At 47.6% G+C, this 23,298-nt stretch overlaps 1 protein-coding gene across 1 annotated transcript in view; it reads right to left on the minus strand.

The window, feature by feature from the left end:
- RIBC2 (RIB43A domain with coiled-coils 2) overlaps window positions 1–23,298 on the minus strand; it is a 52,893-nt gene that overhangs the window by 27,473 nt on the left and 2,122 nt on the right. The window contains exons 2-4 of the mRNA XM_082255761.1: window positions 17,857–17,938; window positions 8,992–9,336; window positions 2,184–2,302 (exon numbers count right to left, since the gene is read on the minus strand). Coding sequence (XP_082111887.1) covers window positions 2,184–2,302; window positions 8,992–9,336; window positions 17,857–17,938 — 546 coding nt within the window. The remainder of the gene's footprint in view (window positions 1–2,183; window positions 2,303–8,991; window positions 9,337–17,856; window positions 17,939–23,298) is intronic.

The raw sequence follows: 23,298 nt of genomic DNA on the forward strand, positions 1-23,298 counted from the left end.
TTATGCTGCCCCCTACAGGAGTAGGACACTAGGCAGAAAAATGTTCTGGCTACACCTATGGGTAGTCCCAAGGGGTATAACCTCTTTCCCTGCTATAAGATGTCAGTTTTGTATCAAAGCAGTGTCAGAGAAAACAATACCATCCCAACTCAATAATAGAGGGGCAGTTACTGTGTCCGTCAATGAACTTCAGAGAAAAGGATTTTACGGTAAGACAAAGATTTAATTTTCTCTATTGTTCATTGACGGACGCAGTCTTTTTGTTCTCAATAAGCAGTAGGGACGTCCCAAAGCAGTGCCATAAACCACAAGGGATGGAAACAGCAGAAAAAGATTCCCCAAGGCTGAACCACAGCCAGCCAGGCAACATAGGACTCATCAGAACAACAAGATGAGACCCACCTGAAAAAACATTAAACACCCTCAAGGGAGACTATCAGACTAAAAACACCCTTAAACGGGGGCCTGCAAAACTTTGTGGCCAAAGGAAGCATCTGCAGATGCCAGCACATCCACCTTATAAAACTTTGTGAAAGTATGGACAGACGACCAGTTAGCCGCCTTACAAACCCGAACCACAGATGCCCGATAGCGAAAAGCCCAGGAAGCACTAAGCGTCCGAGCAGAGTGCGCCTTACCAGGAAAAGGTGGAATCTGACCCTTAATTGAATAAGACTGCACAACCGTCTGTCTGATCCATCTGGAAATAGTCGCAGCAGACGCAGGCAGCCCTTTCTTTGGCCCATTCGTGAGAACAAAGAGCTAATCTGACTTTCGAAAAGACTCAGTAGTGCAGGTCTGAAGAAACCCGATTTCTGTTTTGCAGACCAGGGTCGCTTGGAGCCAATGAAGGAGGCCTTGAAAGACTTTGATCCTTTATCACTGGTTTCTGAGGGACGAAAAAACGTTTTATGTGCTGAAAAGGAGGGACCCCATCTGCAATGAGGGTCCTTACCCTTGTCAGCATGTGGGAGAAAGGTACTCTTACCCCCTGTAAGACCTTTAATAATGTCATTAAGGATAGCCCCAACAGGCGATCACCCTGAAAGGGTAGATCAGTTAAAGCCTTCTTAGAAGTCTGATCCGCAGACCAGCATTTTAGCTACGGCCTACGGAGCTTCTAGGGGCCCTTGAGGGGACCCCCCAGCCTCCCGGATGGGATCGACAGGAAGGGGGCCCTGGGATAAACAGGTAAATCCCCCCCCAGCGCACGATCAATCGTCTGTTCGCCCCCAGGAGGAGCTCCAGTCGCCCCATAGCCCCAGTAGTGAGTGGGGGGGGGGGGTGAGGGGGGGAAAGGCCAGGGGGGGGGGGTGCGTGACAGGACAGAAGGGAACCCGGGAGCGTGAGGGTCCGACCGTCCCAAGGAGGGACCCGCGTCCACCCCAAAACTCGCCGGGGGGGGGGGGGGGGGACGACACAGTTTACTCACCATACCAGAACAGGCGGGGGGAGCTTTCGGCCATAGGAACGCTGCGACTCGGGCCTAGACCCGGTCGTATGCAAACTGGCGAGACGTTTAACTCGCAGGGGCCAGTCCCCGTCCAGTGGGACTATGTCGCGGTCGACCTAGCACGGAGCTGGGGTCTGCACGCGCTTGCTGACCGGCTGGGGTGACCACTGGCTCTATATATCCAGCCCGTCGCTCAGATCCAGCATAGTTGCTTGTAGATCTCACAGGAAAAAAATCCGGTGAAAAAACCTAACTAGAAAAAAACTTTTGCCAGGACCAAAGATCCCAGCAAGGAACTAGGTCCTTACTCCTGACTAGGCACATTAAAACTGACATCCTATAGCAGGGAGAGAGGGTATACCCCCTGGGACTGCCCATAGGCGTAGCCAGAACTTTTTTCTGCCTAGTGTCCTACTCCTGCAGGAGGCAGCATAACCCTACTGCTATTGAGAACAAGAAGACTGCGTCCGTCAATGAACGATAGAGAAATATAAATATATGTCCAGTCATGCAGGTTCAATGTCATTAAAGGATTTAGGAGCCCAAATGGTTGTGTACTTACATTAAGGCTGAATCTCACTCTCTCTGATCAGTGCAAATGGGCCGCAGCTTTCTGAAACCTTCTACTGACAGTAAACTCGCCATATACAATGGTGCAAAGGAAAGGAGGCCAAGCAAGTGGACAGAACAACTTTTCCTTTTTTTTCCCCCCCACTTTTGCGATATTTACCTGGGCTTTGTTGAACTCCTTTGTGAAAGTACAGATATCACGTATGGCTTTTTCTTCCAGTCTTTGTAATTCTATTGCCTTCTTGTCAAGCTCAATCCTGTGTTTGTCATAGAGAACTTCTGCAAGGGGCAGAAAATAGCTTACAGTAATTATTGTCATACAGACTAAATTGAAGTTACAAATCTGAATCCAAACTTAAGCCCCATTTACACAGGCTGACTGTCAGGTGGCATCGGTCGGTTCAATAGAAACCGGGCCAACATTTGTCCAGTGTGTACTGCAGCTGGTCCGACAGAAACCGGCTTCTGTCAATATGGTATGACTGAAAAAGGTCTGCCGACCGCAGGGCCGGAGTGCGAATAAAATTCAGCCCTGGAAATAATTTCATACCAGCCCCATAGCATTATTATACCGACCCAACAGCATAGCACCATTATTTTCTTGTTCATAAAAAGGGAAAAACCATGCATTTTAAAGTACATTTGAAGAGTGAATTATATATAGATAAGACAGATATGAAAGCATGTAGAGCTTTATATATATAAGAGCAAATTCAGGTAAAAAGTGGTAAAAGTGTGGACATGGTACAGGAGATGCAGAGGCTGTGCGGACATGGTACAGGAGATGTCAGGGGCTGCGGACATGGTACAGGAGATGTCAGGGGCTGCGGACATGGTACAGGAGATGTCAGGGGCTGCGGACATGGTACAGGAGATGTCAGGGGCTGCGGACATGGTACAGGAGATGTCAGGGGCTGCGGACATGGTACAGGAGATGTCAGGGGCTGCGGACATGGTACAGGAGATGTCAGGGGCTGCGGACATGGTACAGGAGATGTCAGGGGCTGCGGACATGGTACGGGAGATGTCAGGGGCTGCGGACATGGTACAGGAGATGTCAGGGGCTGCGGACATGGTACAGGAGATGTCAGGGGCTGCGGACATGGTACAGGCGATGTCAGAGGCTGCGGACATGGTACAGGCGATGTCAGAGGCTGCGGACATGGTACAGGCGATGTCAGAGGCTGCGGACATGGTACAGGCGATGTCAGAGGCTGCGGACATGGTACAGGCGATGTCAGAGGGTGCGGACATGGTACAAGCGATGTCAGAGGCTGCGGACATGGTACCGGAGATGCAGGGGCTGCGGGCATGGTACAGGAGATGAAGGGGCTGCAGACATGGTACAGGAGATGTCAGAGGCTGCGGACATGGTACAGGAGATGCAAGGGCTGCGGGCATGGTGCAGGAGATGCAGGGGCTGTGGACATGGTACAGGAGATGCAGGGGCTGCGGGCATGGTACAGGAGATGCAGGGGCTGCGGACATGGTACAGGAGATGCAGGGGCTGCGGACATGGTACAGGAGATGCAGGGTCTGCGGACATGGTACTGGAGATGCAGGGTCTGCGGACATGGTACAGGAGATGCAGGGGCTGTGGGCATGGTGCAGGAGATGCAGGGGCTGTGGGCATGGTGCAGGAGATGCAGGGGCTGTGGGCATGGTGCAGGAGATGCAGGGGCAGTGGGCATGGTGCAGGGGCTGCAGACATGGTACAGGAGATGCAGGGCTGTGGTCATGGTGCAGCAGATTCAGGGGTTGTGGGCATGGTGCAGAAGATGCAGGGGCTGTAGGAATGGTGCAGGAGATGCAGGGGCTAAGGACATGGTGCAGGAGATGCAGGGGCTGAAGACATGGTGCAGGAAATGCAGGGGCTGAGGACATGGTGCAGGAGATGCAGGGGCTGAGGACATGGTGCAGGAGATGCAGGGGCTGAGGACATGGTGCAGGAGATGCAGGGGCTGAGGACATGGTGCAGGAGATGCAGGGGCTGAGGACATTGTGCAGGAGATGCAGGGGCTGCGGACAAGGTGCAGGGGCTGCAGGTATGGTGCAGGAGATGCAGGGGCTGCATGGTTGCTTTCTGGGACAAGTGTAGCAATCTCTTGGTAGGTGGGCGGAAGGACTTGGTTGTTCGCTTCCGCCTAATCCTACGGCTTTTGGGAGCCACGGAGATCCGTGAGCTCCTGTCATTTAGCTTGGCTGGCGCCTGCGTAGTTAGAAATCGGACCCGGTATAACGCCACGTCCGTCCGTGACGCACCGGGTTGGGGTGGATAAATTGTCAGAGCCGCTATAGCGGCTGCAGCTGCACGGAGAATCAAGGCAATGATCTGAACAAGGTATGTGCACTAAGATGGATGTCTCAGTATACAAAATGAGGCACTTGTGGCTTTATATCTTTGAGGTTCTCTGAACTTTATTGTTCCTTTACAGGTGTATACAGCGGCACCTATTATAATTATATACAACTTAATCTAGCTGGTGGCTTCCCCTTTGAAAGCAATATTGTCTATCTTGTATGGGACGCAGTAAATAATTAACGCTTATACCCTGCTGGATTTAAGTGGCTTTACACATTCAGTGTAAGGTAGGCTAACAATCCAGTTTTTCTGGTATTATTTACAGCCTTTCAGTATACCCATAATTGACAGTATGCACCAGATATGGCCCTCGTAGTATGACTAATACATATCTTAATATAGTCCTCTTTCTTGTTAGCAAAATTGGTGCATTATTTTGGAAGCCATACTTACTGAGCTCCTATCAATACCCTACACAGACCAACTCCCTGTTCAGTATATTGTGATGATACACATGTGGTAATGATTAGGTATGTAGGCCAGGTTCTAACGAGCCTATCCCAATATTTCACTGGTCAATGGTTGTGATATTTTTGTACCCATCCTTGGGATCGAGGGTTTCCAATTCTATCCTACCACTGAGTGTTCTTTTACATATCTATAACTTCTTTATTATATCACCCCCACACTCGTCCCGGGAGACTTCTGTCTGTGGCATGCTCCTTTCACCAAGGATATAATCATGTGTCGGTTGTTTGCAATGTACGGGTTACTGCATCGCCGGCATGGGGGGTCCACTCTGTGGAACTGTTCAGTAACATGTTTTTGGTGTATGATAACTAATGATGTTTTTTGCAATCTATCATAGATAACACAGGACTTTCTTAAATACTATCTGCCCCTGAAGAAGCTTATAGCGAAACATGTCGGGCATGGATCTAGGTGTCAGCCATGTTGGCCCACCTAGTAGAATGAACTAAAGAGAATAGTGATATCTTTTGTTTCTTCCATTACTATTTTATTGTATGTCTTGTATGTACATTTTTAGTGTATGATATATGTAATAATTAATAAAGATTTTGTACCCTTTTAAATATTCGGTGTTACACTCTTGTTATACGACACCATTAAAGTCCCCCCTTTTTAGCCCTCATATACCATGTCCTCTATATGGACTTTGGTCTAAATCCCCTTTTTGAACATATTGGGATGTAGGTATCATACGTATATAAATATTATCAAACACAATCTTTAAGTATTAGGGAGAATCTCCTGTACCATGCCCGCCGCACTGCATCTTCTGAGGAGAAGTCTCACTTACCTTTTGGACAAAAGGCACCCTACATTTAAAAATGGCGCCGCCCGGCGCCGACAAGTCTCTGCACGGGAATAGCCAAACGTGTATGGGCTTTCCCGAGCGGCGGTGGCGCATGCGCAGAGCGCATGTTGGGGTGGCCGCGGCCATTTTTTTCAGGTGTTAGCAGCCCCAGGGCAGGGGGGACTTGCTGGCCTACCGGGAAATTTCCCGGTAGGCCAGTCCGGCCCTGGCTGACCATCTCCCGATTAGCCCTCTCAGCTAATGACTGGGAGCGCTGACTGGAGTGCTCTGGCAGGGGGGGCCGTACCCCTGCCAGAACACAATAGAGCAGCAGGGGAGATTGCTGTACTAACATCGGACTCCTGGAGGAATGTTCTTTCCTCTTTCCCCTTGGTTTTTTCTGACAGCAGCTCCAAAGTCAACAGGGAATCAAGTTTAGAGCTCTGATCCTGAGACAACGCAGGGAGTGTCAACGCATTCAGGTAGGCATGTAGTTCCAGGGAGAAGAGACACTGTGACTGGTAAAGGGAGTCATAGTACCGGGTCAGTTCAGCTGCAAAAAGTTCAGGGTGGTTCACTATACGGCCTTAAGGGGCACAAAGCGCACCTATGGCGAGAGAGGCTTAGTGAGCTTGAGCTATCCTAGCTAAAAAAACGACCCTCTCCTCATAGAATGCCATTTTGGAGAAGAACTGGTTGCTTTCCGTGGTGGAAGTTCTCAGCCTGTCCAGAGAATCCTAGGCTGACATCCACGCCTCCCTCGCGGGCTCTAGTGAGGTAGACACATATTGCACCTTTAGCTGTTGCACCTGGCTTTCAACCTGTAGTATAAATTTAGATAAGGATTGTTTTATTGAATTCTACTATGAATATTCAAGTGGGCACACCAAATCATTCCTGGTCAGGCGGTTATATTCAAAGAAGTGTTACATTTGTGTAACTACACCAATGATTCTCAACCTTTTTTCAGTCAAGGCAAAATTATAGACAATCTAAAGGCACCCTTTAAAATTATGGACATAAAGGCACCCCATTCTAAAATGTAAAAGACTATTTTAATAGCTTTACAAAATGCAGCAACATCCACACGTAGGGCACCCAATGTTAGAGGTAATTTATTCTTCAAAAGCAAATACACTTTTGCACGCTGGAACTGACTAGTACTCCAATGTTTCTCTTCTCCCTCAATTTCTCTACATCAGTCAGCAAATGTCACCCCAGTGCTGAGGGAGTAAGGCAGAGGAGGGCCAAACAAGGATGCTGTGGAGGCAACAGACATCCTCCTTATCAACTGATGACGTCATTGGTTGTTAGGATGCCAGTGTCTAGTAAGTTGTAATGCTGCATAATGAAAACCCGTGGCTATGTGTAACTAAAAGGCATGCTTCATCCACCTGCTGGATTGTAAATAATTTTTGATCAATTTTTAGGCATTCTGCCAAGGCACCCCTGAAGAAACCTCAAGGCACCCTGGTTGAAAAGGCTGAAGTACACGATCATGAGAGGGAAAGAGCTGCAGCTAGAAGGCATTCAGTATCCATGGGGCCCTAGGGAGCGATGAGGGGGGGGGGGGCTGAGCTTGTAGCCAGACTACCAGAGGGGAGTGGTCAGATACTCCCCGAGGTAAGCACTAAAAGACTGCCAATGCAAAGGTCAATAGTGTATAAAGACCAATGTGTTTTAAAGAAGCATGAAAATTATTTATCCAGGGGGTACCTGAACCTCCATAAATCAATCCATCCCACCATATTATTTTCCCTAAGGCTGTGGTCCTGCCCCCGCTAGGCTGTAAAACAGGTGGTTGCTTATCTAGCTGCAGGTCAAGATAGCAATTGAAATCCCCAAGAAAGAGCACCGGAGTATCCAGTTTGTCAGCCAGGTATGACAGCAATTGCAACACCTCCCCTGAAAAGGGGGGTGATATATACACAAAAGCCAACACAATAGTAGCAGTGTACAGTTTACAATATAGGAAAATAAAGTGGCAATCAGAGTCCACCCTAGAGCCCAACTCCCAAAAGGCCAGGGCCGCATGAATCAGGACACTGACCCAGAGGGAATACGCTGTATGCGTGGAGCGATAGCTCATTAAAAGCCACGAGAATTGAAGGCTGGAGACAGAATTATGAGTAAGGTGAGTCTCCTGAAGGCACAGTATACCAGGTTGGAAACATCTTATACAGGCAGAGATCATAGCTCTTTTCAAAGGTTTATGGACAACTTAGTGTTTCTTTAACCACTTGATCTCTGGAAGATTTACCCCCCTTCATGACCTGGCCATTTTTTAGCAATATAGCACTGCTTTATGTTAACGGACAATTGCGCGGTCGTGCGACACTGTACCCAAATAACATTTTTGTCCTTTTTTCCCCGCAAATAGAGCTTTCATTTGGTAGTATTTGATCACCTCTGCTTTTTATTCTGCTGGTTTTTATTTTTTGCGCTTTAAAAAAAATGACAATTTAAAAAAAAAAAAAAAATTTTACTTTCTATTATAAAACTTACCCAATAAAAAAAAATTTAAAAAATGTAATTTCTTCATCAGTTTAGGGCCAATAGGTATTATGCTACATATTTTTGGTAAATAAAATTCCCATATATTGATTGGTTTGCGCAAAAGTTATGGCATCTACAAACTATGGGATATTTTTATTTACATATTTTGGTAGTAGTGGTGGTGATTAGCGACTTATAGCAGGACTGCAATATTGCGGCGGACAAATCGGACACCTAACTGACACTTTTTGGAGACCAGTGCTAAAAAATATACACTGTCAAAGTACTAATGACACTAGCTGGGAAGGGGTTAACATCAGGGGGGATTAAAGGGTTACCTGTGTGCCTGGCTTCAGCTTCAAGCTTTGCAGAAGCACAAGATCAATACCTTCCCTTATGACAGAACGGCAATCTGCCTTGTTTACATAGACAGATTGCCACTGGCAGACATCGAATCCGCTGTACCCGCCACTGGGCTCCTGCTGTATGTGATCACAGCAGGAGCGGGTCACCAGGGGTGGGTGCCCCAGACCCGGAAGTGTCAGATCCCGTACTAGGTACATGATCTGGCACAGAGCGGCCGCCCTGCCGCAGTATATGTAAGGTGGGCGGTCCGCAAGTGGTTAAATGATGATATACCCCTAATACCCCCCAGGGAGAAGGCCTTTGATGCTCTGGGTATCCATCAATCTAGAAGAGGACCAGCACTGGAACATATGGTGATATTGTAGCAAGACCTGTTTTTATGATTTTACAGGACTTTAATCAAGGTGAAAGAGAACTTGATGGTAACATACGTTGAAATTCACCAGTATTCTTTTTAAAAAACAAGAAAAAAAACATAAATCTTACCAGCAAGCCTCTTGTCTTCTAATGCTTTTTGTTGCTCCCTCTGTTGCTGGAGAGACCATTCCCTAAGCTGCTCTTGCTGTGCTTTCCTTCTGTTATTTTCAGTTAAATCCTCTCCCAGAAGCTTCTGCACCCCAGAAACAGTGCAGCGAGGATCATCATCAGACACCCGCACTGGCAGATCTTTCTTTAAGGCCTGTGGATCATATAGGTCAAACTCCCTGCGAGACTCTTTTTGCTGTAAGCAGAGTCTAAACTCATTGATGGCTTTATTTAGATTTTGGATGTCTTCCTTTTGTCGGTCATCTAATAAGCAGGCGATCTTGTCATTCTGCACCATCTGTGCATCTAAAAAAAAGTGAAGAATATCAATGCAGCTATTATTATTTTCGATGTTTTTATTTTTATAACAGAAGTGGCATCAAAGTTGCAACTACATCTAGGGCAGACCATGCAGATAGTGATGCGCTGAGCAGCATGGAACACTTCATATAAATATGGGCAGCTTCATAAGCCAATGAAATGTGCAGGCCCTGGAAGGCCTGATGTTGACTTTACCATTTTAGGGCAGAACAGGAGAAAAAAAATAATTTGCACTAGTGTAGAAAAAGCATTAGTGTCAGCAGGAGGGGAATATATTAGTTTTAGTGGGTTAGTTACTGAACAAGGTGAGAGAAGGTATGGGTAAAATGACTGTATCACTGCACTGTACGAGACCTGCAACTCGCCTAAAGAAGAGCACTGACAGCAGATTCCAACATCAGTAAAGCTAGGATTTTTACAGTAAAACGGAATTTTTGTAAAATCTTACCTGTAAAATTCCTTTCTCTGAGTCCTCCGACAGTCGCCGCCTCTTCATATTCGTCACATATGGGGTATTAGACTTTGCTCCGAAGGAGTAGCTAGGCAACAGAATATGTTAACAATAAAGCTTTAACATATCCCACCCTCAAGGGGTGGTCCCCTCAGTCAATACCCTCCTACTTCCTGCAACCATATCTCAGTTTTAGTGGAATAGCAGTAGAGTATACATTCAAACCCCAAAAGAGGGGCGGGGGCGGCGACTGTCGGAGGACTCAGAGAAAGGAATTTTACAGGTAAGATTTTACAAAAATTCCGTTTTCTCTTACGTCCTCCGACAGTCGCCGCCTCTTCATATTCGTCACATATGGGGACGTCCCAAAGCAGTGCAAGCATGAGGGGTGGGAAACGCATCCGCGCCGAAAGGCAACGCAGTCTCCACATCAAAGAAAGGAACCTTACCAAAGGAAGGAAACCAGCTGGGCAACAGCAAAAATAAGTGCTCAACAGGAGCAACAACCCAGGAAAAGACAAAAAAACCAGGGGATACAAAAAAACTATCCCAACAGCCAGGAGTCCCCAACAAGGGACCCTATGGAACAGCCGCACTAAGAACCTTGCGGCCAAAGGAAGCATCCGCCGATGCCTGAACATCTACTTTGTAGAATTTTGTGAAAGTGTGTACGGTCGACCAAGTCGCCGCCTTACACACCTGGGCTACAGAAGCCCCATGACGGCAGGCCCAAGACGTACTCAGAGATCTAGTAGAGTGCGCCTTCACAGGCACAGGGGGAACCTTCCCCTGCAAAGCATAGGCCTGTTCAATGGTCTGCCTGATCCATTTGGCAATGGTAGAGGCGGAAGCCGCCATGCCCTTCCGAGGACCCTCTGGAAGAACAAACAAGGAGTCAGTCTTACGAAAAGACTCAGTCGATTTAAGGTAAACCCTTATCGCCCGAACAACATCCAGAGAGTGCAATCTCACCTCCTTCGGATGTTTAGGCTTCGTGCACAACGAAGGCAAAACAATATCCTCGTTAAGATGGAATTCAGAAACTCGTTTCGGTAGAAAAGAAGGATTAGGTCGCAAGACCACCTTATCCAAATGAACAACCAGGTACGGAGACTTGCAGGACAAAGCCGCCAGTTCCGACACTCTGCGAGCCGAAGTGATCGCCACCAAAAAGGCGACCTTTTTGGACAACATAGACAACGAGATCTCCCTGATCTGTTCAAAAGGAGCACGTTGTAACACAGATAGAACTAGATTCAAGTCCCAAGGGGGCAAAGGATCCCTCCTAGGAGGAACCAGATGCCGCACACCCTGAATAAAAGTGCCAACCAAGGAGTTGGAAGCCACGGGACGTTGAAACAGAACGGCCAGCGCCGACACCTGACCCTTAATCGTAGCCAGCGCCAAACGCTGATCGACACCCGTCTGAAGGAAAGACAGCACACGGGAAACCGAGTACGTGCGGGGTGAAAACCCCCTGGACTCACACCAGGCAAAATAGGCCTTCCAAGTACGGTAATAAACCTTCCCCGAGGAAGACTTCCTCGCGTTGATCAAAGTATGAACGACCTCTGGAGAGAGACCCTTCTCCTTCAGGACCTCGGTCTCAACAGCCAGGCCGTCAAAGCCAGCGACTGTAAAGCAGGATGGTAAATCGGTCCTTGAGACAGTAGATCGTCTCGAAGAGGCAGACGCCAAGGAGCGTCGACCGCCAGATTCACGAGGTCTGCGTACCAGGACCGGCGAGGCCAGTCCGGTGCCACAAGAATCACCGTGCTGCGTTCCGAGTGCAACCTGCGAAGGAACCTGGACAGCAACTGAATCGGTGGAAACGCGTACATCAGCCTGTACTGATGCCACGGGGCCACTAACGCGTCCGACACGTCTGCCCGAGGGTCGCGCGTCCTTGCCACGAACCTCTTCACCTTGTAGTTGAGGCGAGACGCGAACAGGTCCACATCTGGAAGACCCCACTTCGCGCACAACATCTGGAAGACAGCCGGGTGGAGAGACCATTCCCCCTGATCCAGGGTCTGGCGACTCAGATAGTCCGCCTGCCAGTTCTCCACTCCCGGAATGTGAACCGCCGTTATCGCCGGGACATGAGTCTCGGCCCAAGACAGAATGTCGGCCACTTCTCGAGCCGCTCGGGCACTCCTGGTGCCCCCTTGGTGGTTGATGTAGGCCACCGCCGTGGCATTGTCCGTCTGCACCCGAACCGGGCAGCCCTGCAGCCGGTCCGTCCAGCGATGAAGACAGAGCCTTATCGCACGCAATTCCAGAATGTTGATCGGAAGGGAAGACTCCCCCTCCGACCAGGTCCCCTGGGCGGACAGAACGCCCAGAACACCACCCCAGCCCGACAGGCTGGCATCCGTGGTGATTATCGTCCACGAGATCGGACGAAACGACTTGCCCCCGGACACCAACGGGGACTGGAGCCACCACAGAAGGTTTTCCCTGGTGCGATGACTCAACGAGATCTGAAGATCCAGAGATTGAGGTCGCCCGTCCCACCTGGACAGGATCTCCGCTTGGAGACCCCGCGTGTGAAACTGCGCGAAAGGAATCGCCTCGAAGGCCGAGACCATCAATCCCAGACATCTCATACCCGTCCGCAGAGACGAGTGTGGAACGTCCCTGAGGGACCTGACTTCCTCCTGAAGAGTCCTGAGTTTGTCTTCCGGCAGGAAGACCTTCGCCTGCACCGAGTCCAGTATCATTCCCAGATAGGGGAGACGAACCGACGGACTCAGTGTCGACTTTGGAACATTTATCGTCCAACCGAACTCCTGCAGAGTTTGCATTGTGACAGACAGGTCCTTCTCCAGACCCTGTCTGGTCGCAGACCGAACCAGAATGTCGTCCAGATACCCCAGGACAGAAATGCCCTGGGCTCTCAATAATGCCAGAACCGGTGCAAGCACCTTGGTGAAGACCCGCGGAGCCGAGGCGAGCCCAAAGGGCAACGCCACAAACTGGTAGTGATCCTCCGCAATGGCAAATCGAAGGTACTTCTGATGACCCTCGAATATGGGGATGTGAAGGTACGCATCCTTCAAATCGATGGAGGCCATGAATTCCCCCGGAACCAGGGCAGCCACCACCGAGCGCAGGGATTCCATGCGGAACTTGCGAACTCGCACAGAGCGGTTCAGAGCTTTCAAGTCCAGAATCGGACGAACCTTGCCCTCCTTCCTGGGCACGGTGAACAGATTGGAATAAAACCCCCGAAATCTGTCCCGATGAGGCACCGGAACCACCACTCCCTGAGCCCTCAGGTCCCGCACCGCCAGGTGCAGATCCCGCAGGCGCTCTGGAGACAGTTGAAGATTTGAGGGAAAAAATCTGCTCTCCGGCCGAGAGAGAAACTCGATCTTGTAACCAGATCGAACGATTTCCAGAACCCATCTGTCCCTCACACGGGCCAACCAGGGCTGAAGAAAACCGAGCAAGCGTCCCCCCACCCCAAAACTGGGTGAGGGCGCCCCTTCAGGCCGAACTGTTATGGGCCGCAGGTCCGGATTGACCGGACTTCTGTTTCCCAGACCAGGGCTTCTTCTGAGAGCCTTGGCCCTTGAACGGTTTGCCCTTGTAGTGCGGCCGAAAGGCACGAAAGGACCCCTGAGGGGGCCGAAAATGAGCATGCTTCTTCCCAGAAGCCCCCTTAGCCTTGGGGAAATGGGGCAAGAGAGTGCTCTTACCCCCGGTAATCCCCTTAATCAACACATCCAGGGACTCCCCAAAAAGGCGAGACCCATCATAAGGCAGATTGGCTAAGGTTTTACGTGAAGATTGGTCCACCGACCAACATTTCAACCAAACCAGGCGGCGAGACAACACCGCCACGCTGTGCACACGCGCGGCCAACGGAATCAGGTCCAGGTCCGCATCACACAGATACATGACACCCTGGTGGATCTGATCCACCATATCCAGGGTCGCCGCCGAGGCCGAATCGGCCACTAGGACGCGCCTAAGCATCTGCGTCCAACTTGCGATCGCCTGGGCCGCCATGAGAGAAGCAAACAGAGCCTTAAGCATAGAACCCGTAACAGAATAAGTATGACGGGCAAGAGACTCCGGTCTCCTATCCGTGGCATCACGGAAAACAGGGGATCCCTCTGCAGGGATCGCAGTGGCTTTGTTCAAAACCGCAATAGCATGATCCACTGGCGGAGGCACACACCACCGTTCATCAGTGGCAGGCGAGAAAGGATAACGCAGCTTAAATTTACTTGGTACCGCAAAAGGCTTGCGCAAATCGCGCCATTGGTCCTTAACAGCGCACTGAAAATCAGCATTGCAGGGAAAAACCTGCGGCGTCCTGCGTTTTCTCTGCGTCCCATAAGCCGCCAAGGCAGCTGGGGGACACACCTCGTCCTGCAAACGTAGCGTCTGCTTAATGGAAGCAATCAACTCATCCATGATTGCAAGCTCTTCAGGCGAGCCAGGGGGAGAATTATCAACCCCCTCAACTTCAGCCTCTACCTCAGACCCCACTAGATCAAGAGAGGAGCGGGACCCCGATAGGGGGGTCCCCGCCAGAACAGCCCCATCACCTTCACCCTCAGAATCAGAGGACAGAGCAACTCTGGGCCGTTTAGTAGATTGAGCAGCCACCAGCATTTGCACCTGTGCAGCAAGGCCAGCCACAATAGTGGCTAAATCCCCCCCTGGGGGGGGAAACAGCGGTCCCCTGGCTTTCCACCAATACTGTGGGAAACTTGCCCTCCTGAGAATCCATTGCCCCTGTATGCCAGACAACCAAGGGTTAACTGCCCCCTTACAGCAAGCGCGGCAAGCGCAGCCCACCGCACCACACTCAGGCACAATGAGACCCCCACAGGGAATATACAGACTGAATACAGGCAATGGAACACAGGAATAGAAGGATAAAACCTGAGGAGACTCCGCTGCTGCTGCTGCCTCGATCGGTGCTTCCAGGAGAGAGGAAGTGATGCTGCCAGGGCGCTCTATGTAAGCCTATGGAGGCTACAAGAAAATGGCCGCCGTGCATGTAAACCATGCGGCCGGAGCGGGCGCCGGTAAAATGGCGTCGTTTGGCGCCGAAATTGCCGCTCCACAGTGCATAAAATCACACACAATATTATCCCATTATATGGATACATGTTAGATCGCCGCAGCGATCGCTGTATATGCCCCAACATGCCATTAAAAACATGCCCCACAGCACACAGCTCCTCACACTGCCCAGCCTGACATACTCAGTGTCATACAGCTCCCCCCCCCCCTGCAGCCCACAGCATGCAGCCGAGAGATAGGGAGACAAGCAGTGTGATTAAAGGCAGGTTACACAGTCCCAGACTGAGACCCCCCCCAGACAGACAGGTCCCCACATAGATACACTTACCTCACATGGCGTGGGGAACCCGCACAGGCGAACAAGCCGCTGCACATGAGGCAGGGAGAGTCGCAATTCAAGACGCACACAATGGCGGTTCAGAAACCGCACAGCGTCCGGTGAGGTAGCCACCTCACCAATCATCCCTGCACCGAACAGGGATGGGTCGTTCACTGTGCCAGGAGCGTTACCTGGCTGAACGCTCGATGGCAGACTGGGAAGCCACTGACCCACGACCTGCGACCAGGGGGATCAGCCCGAGACCCAGTCCGCATGATCCTCTTCGTCCGAAGAACTAACTAATGCTGACAAAAATAACAGCTAAGTAAAGGTAGAGAGAAAACTCAAACAAAATATCAAAAAGAAGAAAGAGTCTGGGACAAAAAGTCCCAGCACAGAGAGAGCCAGCCACTCCTGACAAGCTAGACATAAAAACTGAGATATGGTTGCAGGAAGTAGGAGGGTATTGACTGAGGGGACCACCCCTTGAGGGTGGGATATGTTAAAGCTTTATTGTTAACATATTCTGTTGCCTAGCTACTCCTTCGGAGCAAAGTCTAATACCCCATATGTGACGAATATGAAGAGGCGGCGACTGTCGGAGGACGTAAGAGAAAAAACATTTTTTCTCACTAAGGCGGGGTTCACACTGCTGCAACTTGTAAATTGGACAACTTCTAATCTGACTTTGCCCTACGTGTTCATGTCCGACTTCCATGCGACTTCTTCAATGAACGGGATCCGACTTTGATCTGATAATACCAGGCCCTTTAAGTCTGGTATGACTCTTCAGGGAGAAAACCCCCACGTCAAATTAAAAAGGGTGGGCCAACTCAATACTGAACCCTACTGACTAAGACTGGGATGCCATTAAAGTTCATGTGCGTGTAAAGGCAGGAGTCCCAATACTTTTGACAATCTAGTGTATATTTCAAGAGAGGGAGAGAAGAAGAGTTGGGTGTCAGGACAAAAAGGATAATTGCACTTTCTGCAAAAAGGAGAATTTCTTTTTTTTATAAAAAAAAAAAAAGAAGAACAACAATATTAGTTTTGGATCCAGATGTGATCCAAAGAGGATATTTTAATGCCAGTGAAAGGTAGTCCCAAATATAAGCTTAAAGTAGAAGTTCACCCAAAAACTAAATTTTAAACCCAGTCGCAGCCACATTCTAAAACTAATCCATCTAGCCCCCTAAGGAAATCGCTTCACATACCTTTTCTGAAGCTGATCTGGTCTGTTCTCCAGCACTGGATGCTGTGTGCAGAAGAGAACCAACAGCTGGGAAATGCCTGGGAAGTGACGTAACCCATAGAGTTACTATGGGGCTTCCGTTGTTGCCTGCCTCTCCTGCATACGCCTACACGGAGAAGCTGCCGCTGACAGCTCAGTGTGGGACCAGACCACAGCGGCTGCAGAATAGATCTGTATAAGGATTTCTTCTTTACAGGGCTAGACAGGTTAGTTTTAGAATGTGGCTGCAAGTAGGTCTAGAGTTAAGCCCCGTACACACGTAGCGATCGTCGGCCGAACGATCGGCCGTCTTTTGTCCAGGGCTGTCGTGTCTGTTGAAAACCGCAAAAGACTGCACACGAATTTTGTCGGCCAACAACAGCCGACTGCAGAAGTGATGTCATGTGATGGTTAACTTTCCGTGTCTTTTTTCTTTTCTGAGCATGCCCAGTCTTGCTAATCTGCTGTCTGTCTGCCGAAATCTGTACTGACTGGCGAACAATCGGCCGTTCTGGTGTTGGCCAACAAAAATTTTAATGCTTGCATGACAGATTCTGTTCGGCCGAAAATGCGCTGTCGGCTGTCGGAAGCATCATACTAACAAGCCTACAATCGGCCGATCGGTCATCGGCCGAATATTTACGGCCGACAATCGGTACGTGTGTATGGGGCTTTAGACTTTGGGTGCACTTCTAATTTAGTTCTATATTTATAAGCCAATAAAAGCTGTGGTGAAAGTAGTGATATTGTAAGGTATTTTGGGGGGCCAAAACACTAATATCTTGGGTCTAATAGAAAACAGCAGGTAAAGAAACATAAGGATGCATTCACACTTACGAATGCACCCATATTCTCATTACATGTAAGAACCCCAGAATAACTGTGAAAGGCCGTCCCATGGAAAGCAATGCGAGTCTGCTGGCTCCCACAGCTAATTGCAGCCACCCACATGTAATCACTCATGCAGCGATCACATATGAATGATTGGTCCTGCGGGAGCAGGCAGCCTCCCATTGATTTTTATGGGGCGGCTTCTCGCAGGAACCCCTGCTGAGGTTATTGCATGTATTTGGGGTGTGGGTGCATTTGCAAGTGTGAATGCACCCTAAGAGAGTTAACACTGCAAGGAGAAGACAGATACAAGAAGTAAAATAGAAGACCAGAAACAATTATAATAATGGTATGCTACAGGCATTCTAAAATTCAATATAGGTGCCTGGGTTGCCAATCTAGGTGCCTGGGTTGCCATAGGTCATGCCATAGGTCATTTAGGATGCTGGGAATGCCCGTGTCCTAAAGATAAGAAAGGATGGGTTTCCAATCTCCAGGACACTGACAGGGATCATAAAGCTTCCTACCTTACACACATGTGAGGGATCTGAAAGAGAAGCAACTAAAGATTTATCCACCCATCATACAAGATATCAGCTGTCAAGCACACAAATGCCAATGACTAACCAAATGCCTCTTGTCTTTTGTTGTCTGTCTCCTTCATGGTTTTCTTATCCTGTATTTGGTGATCCAAGGCATCCTTATCAACCTAAAGGATAATAAAACATAATCATGTTATACTCTATTACAACCCCAAAAAAATAACAGGACTGATGACATGATCATAATGCAATTACATTACACACTGTACAAGTATAACTATTACACCTCCAGCTCTTACTAGAGCATGCAATTCGATTTAGTATAGTATTATGATACAATTTTGTTGTAGTCCAGTACAGAAGTGTGCCAAGTTTTTTAAAAGCCTAACTGAATTTTCAGTTTAAATCACCTTAATACATTCCAGGTGCAACCAAAAAAAACAGTTTATATTATTTCGAAAGCAGCCACAGACTGAATAGAAAAGCCTGTCCCCTGCCCGCATGCTGCAGAAAGGGACCCTTGCTCTATGTGCGTGTAGGAGAGAAAACTGCCCCTACACAGAGAGCAAAGGTCCTTCTCTGCGGCATGCTGGCTGGGGACAAGCTTTTTTTTACTCTGCTGTGGCTGCTTTCTAAACAAAATAAACTTCAAGGTGTGGAACAACTTTTGTTTTGATGGAATTCCGCTGATTTAACCTAAAAGCTTAAGTGTGACAAAGCAGTCAGTGGGCTTGCTACTTCATGTTCCAAATGTTTTGCATCTTGACAGAACCCTGTTAAAGAAATATAGTTGAGCTTGGAACCCAAAAATGAACTGGGATGTCTTTTGCGGTCCTCACAAGGTGATCATCAGGTTGTGCACCAGGGCTGTACCCTCCTCCGGATTACAATATAGCTCTCTGCTACCCTCTGCTGTTCAAACTCCTTTTCTTATTTTGCTATAGAAATACTGTTAACCAACAAGGCAGCACAGTGGTTTAGTGGTAAGCACTCCTGCCTTGTACCACACTCCAAAAACATGCTGGTAAATTATTTGGCTATTGTCCAAGGCTGAGTTGACACCAGTACGCTGCGATTTGGGTGCAGCATGATTGTATGCACATTTTACATGAGGTTTTAGGTGCGCTCCTATTGACTCAAATTTGACTGCACATTTTCATTAAAGAGCATCAACATTCTCCATGCTGCATATTTAATGCACTTTCAGAAAACACACAGTCTAAAAGAAGTCTGACTGCATCTAAAACTGTGTGTAAAATGCTCATACAATCATGCTGTGCCTAAACCGCAGTGTGCCGGTGTGAACCCAACCTAAATTGGCCCTAGTAGATGCGTGGGACTAAAAACTCAACTACAGCCTCCTATGGCAGACCCTTTGGTTAATCCAGCTCTAGTATGCATTTCAGACATGAAGTTAAAAAAGAAAATAAAAAGGGTTTAAAGTTAGAAGTCCACTGAAAATCATGAAGCGGCCATAGTGGATAAGATGGGATGAAGAAAAGAAGGATCTGTGGTCCGCAGCCTCACCAAATGTTCAGTGTGACAGCAGTTTTATCACCCTGGCTCCCAATCTGGTCATTTGTATCATGTTGCTCCGAGCAACTGTGTACATGCCGGCACCCCTTTTAAAATGTTCAATGTACAACATTCACAAGGTTGGCTTAACATGTGCTAAGTGCAACCAGAAACTCAGCGTCTTTGTCTATGAGCCCTTTAAATCTGAATGAATATCCCAGTTTTAAAGACTGTAAGCAGGCAGCTCTTTATTGCAGAAGAAATTTGCAATGTTTTTCCGCAATAAAATTAACCTTTCTACCCGCTTGCAGTCTTCTTTGGAGTGCATTAAGCTGCGCCAGCGCATTTCAGTTTGCATGTCAGCACAGTGCCTGGGATGACTGAACTGAGCATGAATGATGTCATCCTGTGCCAGCCAATGAAGACGACTACAGCCCAGCACCCAGAGAAACCCGGAAAGAAGATGTCATTGACGGTGAGGTGAGGGACAAGTAAAAGGTCATTTCTGACCTCTGATGTCATTTTCCCTGGCCCTTGCAGCCAGGGAAATAGCTAATGGAATGTGGTCTGCGTGCCAAAAGCTCTAATGGACGGCAGGTGAGACATCAAGGGTCAAAAAGTCCCCTGATGTCTCATTAAAGAAAGCTTGTCTTAAAAATATTATATCACATACGGAACTTATCCCCTATGTGATATAAAGTTTTAGTGAAAATAGAAAAAAAATGTAAAAAGTTACACCCAAGCACTTACCCCCTCCTAAAATACATTTGAGGCTGCCCTACCTACAAAAGCACCTACAGTGGGGATTGAAAGTTTGGGCACCCCAGGTAAAAATTTGTATTAATGTGCATAAAGAAGCCAAGGAAAGATGGAAAAATCTCCAAAAGGCATCAAATTACAGATTAGACATTGTTATAATATGTCAACAAAAGTTAGATTTTATTTCCATCATTGACACTTTCAAAATTACAGAAAACAAAAAAATGGCGTCTGCAAAAGGTTGGGCACCCTGCAGAATTTATAGCATGCACTGCCCCCTTTGCAAGGCTGAGACCTGCCAGTGTCATGGATTGTTCTCAATCATCGTCTGGGAAGACCAGGTGATGTCAATCTCAAAGGTTTTACATGCCCGGACTCATCTGACCTTGCCCCAACAATCAGCACCATGGGATCTTCTATGCAGTTGTCTAGAAAACTGAAACTGAAAATAGTTGACGCTCACAAAGCTGGAGAAGGCTATAAGAAGACAGCAAAGCGTTTTCAGATGTCAATATCCTCTGTTCGGAATGTAATTAAGAAATGGCAGTCATCAGGAACAGTGGAAGTTAAAGCAAGATCTGGAAGACCAAGAAAAATATCAGACAGAACAGCTCGCAGAATTGTGAGAAAAACAATTCAAAACCCACGTTTGACTGCACAATCCCTCCAGAAAGATTTGGCAGACACTGGAGTGGTGGTACACTATTCCACTATAAAGAGATACTTGTACAAATATGGTCTTCATGGAAGAGTCATCCGAAGAAAACCTCTTCTACGTCCTCACCACAAAATCAGTGTTTGAACTTTGCAAATGAACATAGACAAGCCTTTGCAATGAACATATAGACAAGCCTGATGCATTTTGGAAACAAGTTCTGTGGACCCATGAGGTTAAAATTTAACTTTTTGGCTAGAATGAGCAAAGGTACGTTTGGAGAAGAAGGGGCACAGAATTTAATAAAATAACCTCTGTCCAACTGTTAAGCATGGGGGTGGATCAATCATGCTTTGGGGTTGTATTGCAGCCAGTGGCACGCGGAACATCTCACGAGTAGAAGGAAAAATGGATTCAATAAAATTTCAGCAAATTTTGGATGGTAACTTGATGCCATCTGTGAAAAAGCTGAAGTTAAAGAGAGGATGGCTTCTACAAATGGATAATGATCCTAAACACACCTCGAAATCCACAGGGGATTACATCAAGAGGCGTAAACTGAAGGTTTTGCCATGGCCTTCACAATCTCCTGACCTCAACATAATTGAAAATCTATGGATAGACCTTAAAAGAGCAGTATGTGACAGACAGCCCAACAATCTCAAAGAACTGGAAGACTTTTGTAAGGAAGAATGGGCAAAGATACCTCAAACAAGAATTGAAAGACTCTTGGCTGGCTAAAAAAAAGCGTTTACAAGCTGTGATACTTGCCAAAGGGGGCAGTATAAGATATTAACTCTGCAGGGTGCCCAAACTTTTGCAGACACCATTTTTTTGTTTTCTGTTATTTTGAAAGTGTAAATGATGGAAATAAAATCTAACTTTTGTTGACATATTATAAGAATGTCTAATCTGTAATTTGATGCCTTTTGGAGATTTTTCCATCTTTCCTTGGCTTCTTTATGCACATTAATACAAATTTTTACCTGGGGTGCCCAAACTTTTGATCCCCACTGTACATATGAATGTAAACGAGCTTGTCAGGGCCGCCTACATACAAAAATGTTGCTTGATAAACCATTGTGTAAATATCATGTGACATAATAAATTGGAACCACTGCTATTTTATTCTCCAGGGTCTCTGCTTTCAGATAATATATGTTTGTGAGTTTTAACTAATCTTCAGGCTTAAAATAACGTACACGGGGAGAAATATATCCCAGAGTAGAGTGGGGTTAGAAGGGCTAGAACTACTGATAATGTTTTTATGTCTGTGTATGCCTTCCTGTCCCTGTGACTATCACACCACCATTTCTATGGGTTTCAAAGAAACACGGAGTGATGGGAAATGTCTAAGAAAGAAACAAAAACAAATATACATTATCAATAGAATTATGGGAGGTCTAGAACTTCTGAGGATGCTTTGATCAATGACAAGCACATTTTTGTCCCTGCAACTTCCACACCCCCATTTTTTTGGATGGGTGTCACAGGGACAGGAAGACAGGAACAATCTCCCAATTGTGGTCACAGAAATAAAAAACATGCACAGATTTTAAAGTGGAACTAAACTCACCCACCATTTCCTTGAATGATAAATGTTTCAAGTTACTAATGTGCTTATGGCAGTTCTCAACGTCATGCTATCATATGTCTGGAGTCATAGCTATTCACATGGACAGTGCCATGGCAACTGCAGATCAAACAGGCTAAGAGGGCTACTTCCTTGGCTGTACAGGATAGGAGAGTTTAGTTCCACTATAAAACAGAATCATGGGGAACAAAACTTGCCTTTCTTCCAGCAGCCCCTGTCCCTCCCTGGCATATTTTCCTGGGTGATGTCATTTTCCCTGGCCGAAGCTAATGGAATGTGATGCATGCCAAAAGCTGTAATGGACGGCAGGTGAGACATCAGGTCTTTGGCTGTCTACAGTGGCCAGCGCGGGATGTTGTCACTCCTGCACATGCACAGAAGTCAGTCATTCCGGGAAAACGGACCACGTCAATACTGTAATCTGAGCTGTGCATGCCAGAGAAAGCTACAAGCAGGTAGGTAGTTGGATTTTATTGCAGAAAAAACATTGCATGCCTCTTCAGGAGACTGTAGTATTGTGGGATCTCAGTGCTGTGCTGCACAAAGTGGATATGACAGACGTGGCATCCATCTTTATGGACCGACGGCACAAAAAGCGTGCTGTGAATTGAGTTAAAGATGCGGATGCGACGTTAGCAAATGCAACAGCACAGATTACAAGAAAACATTTGAAAGCAACTATTTTACCCATTGTAGTGATGTTTGATATGGCCATAACTCATGGGGAAGAGTTTACTTCCTCTTTAACCAGTTGTCGACCACCCGCCGTACTTATATGGTGGCAGGTCGGCTTTGTCTTGCGAAACAACATACCTGTACGTCCTTTCGCGGAACAGCTAGTGAGGGCGCGCGCACTGGGCAATTGGCCACAGGGGGAGCCAATCAGGAGACGTCCGCCGAGCACCCGCAGTCGCTCCCCATGTCTGTTGATGTAAACACGGCAGACCGCTGTTCTGTCAGTGATGACACAGGGATCCTGTGTTCCTCTTATTTAGGAACACAGG

The sequence above is a fragment of the Pelophylax lessonae genome, assembly GCF_965119305.1.
Source record: "Pelophylax lessonae genome assembly, chromosome: 4".
In the NCBI taxonomy this organism is placed as follows: domain Eukaryota; kingdom Metazoa; phylum Chordata; class Amphibia; order Anura; family Ranidae; genus Pelophylax; species Pelophylax lessonae.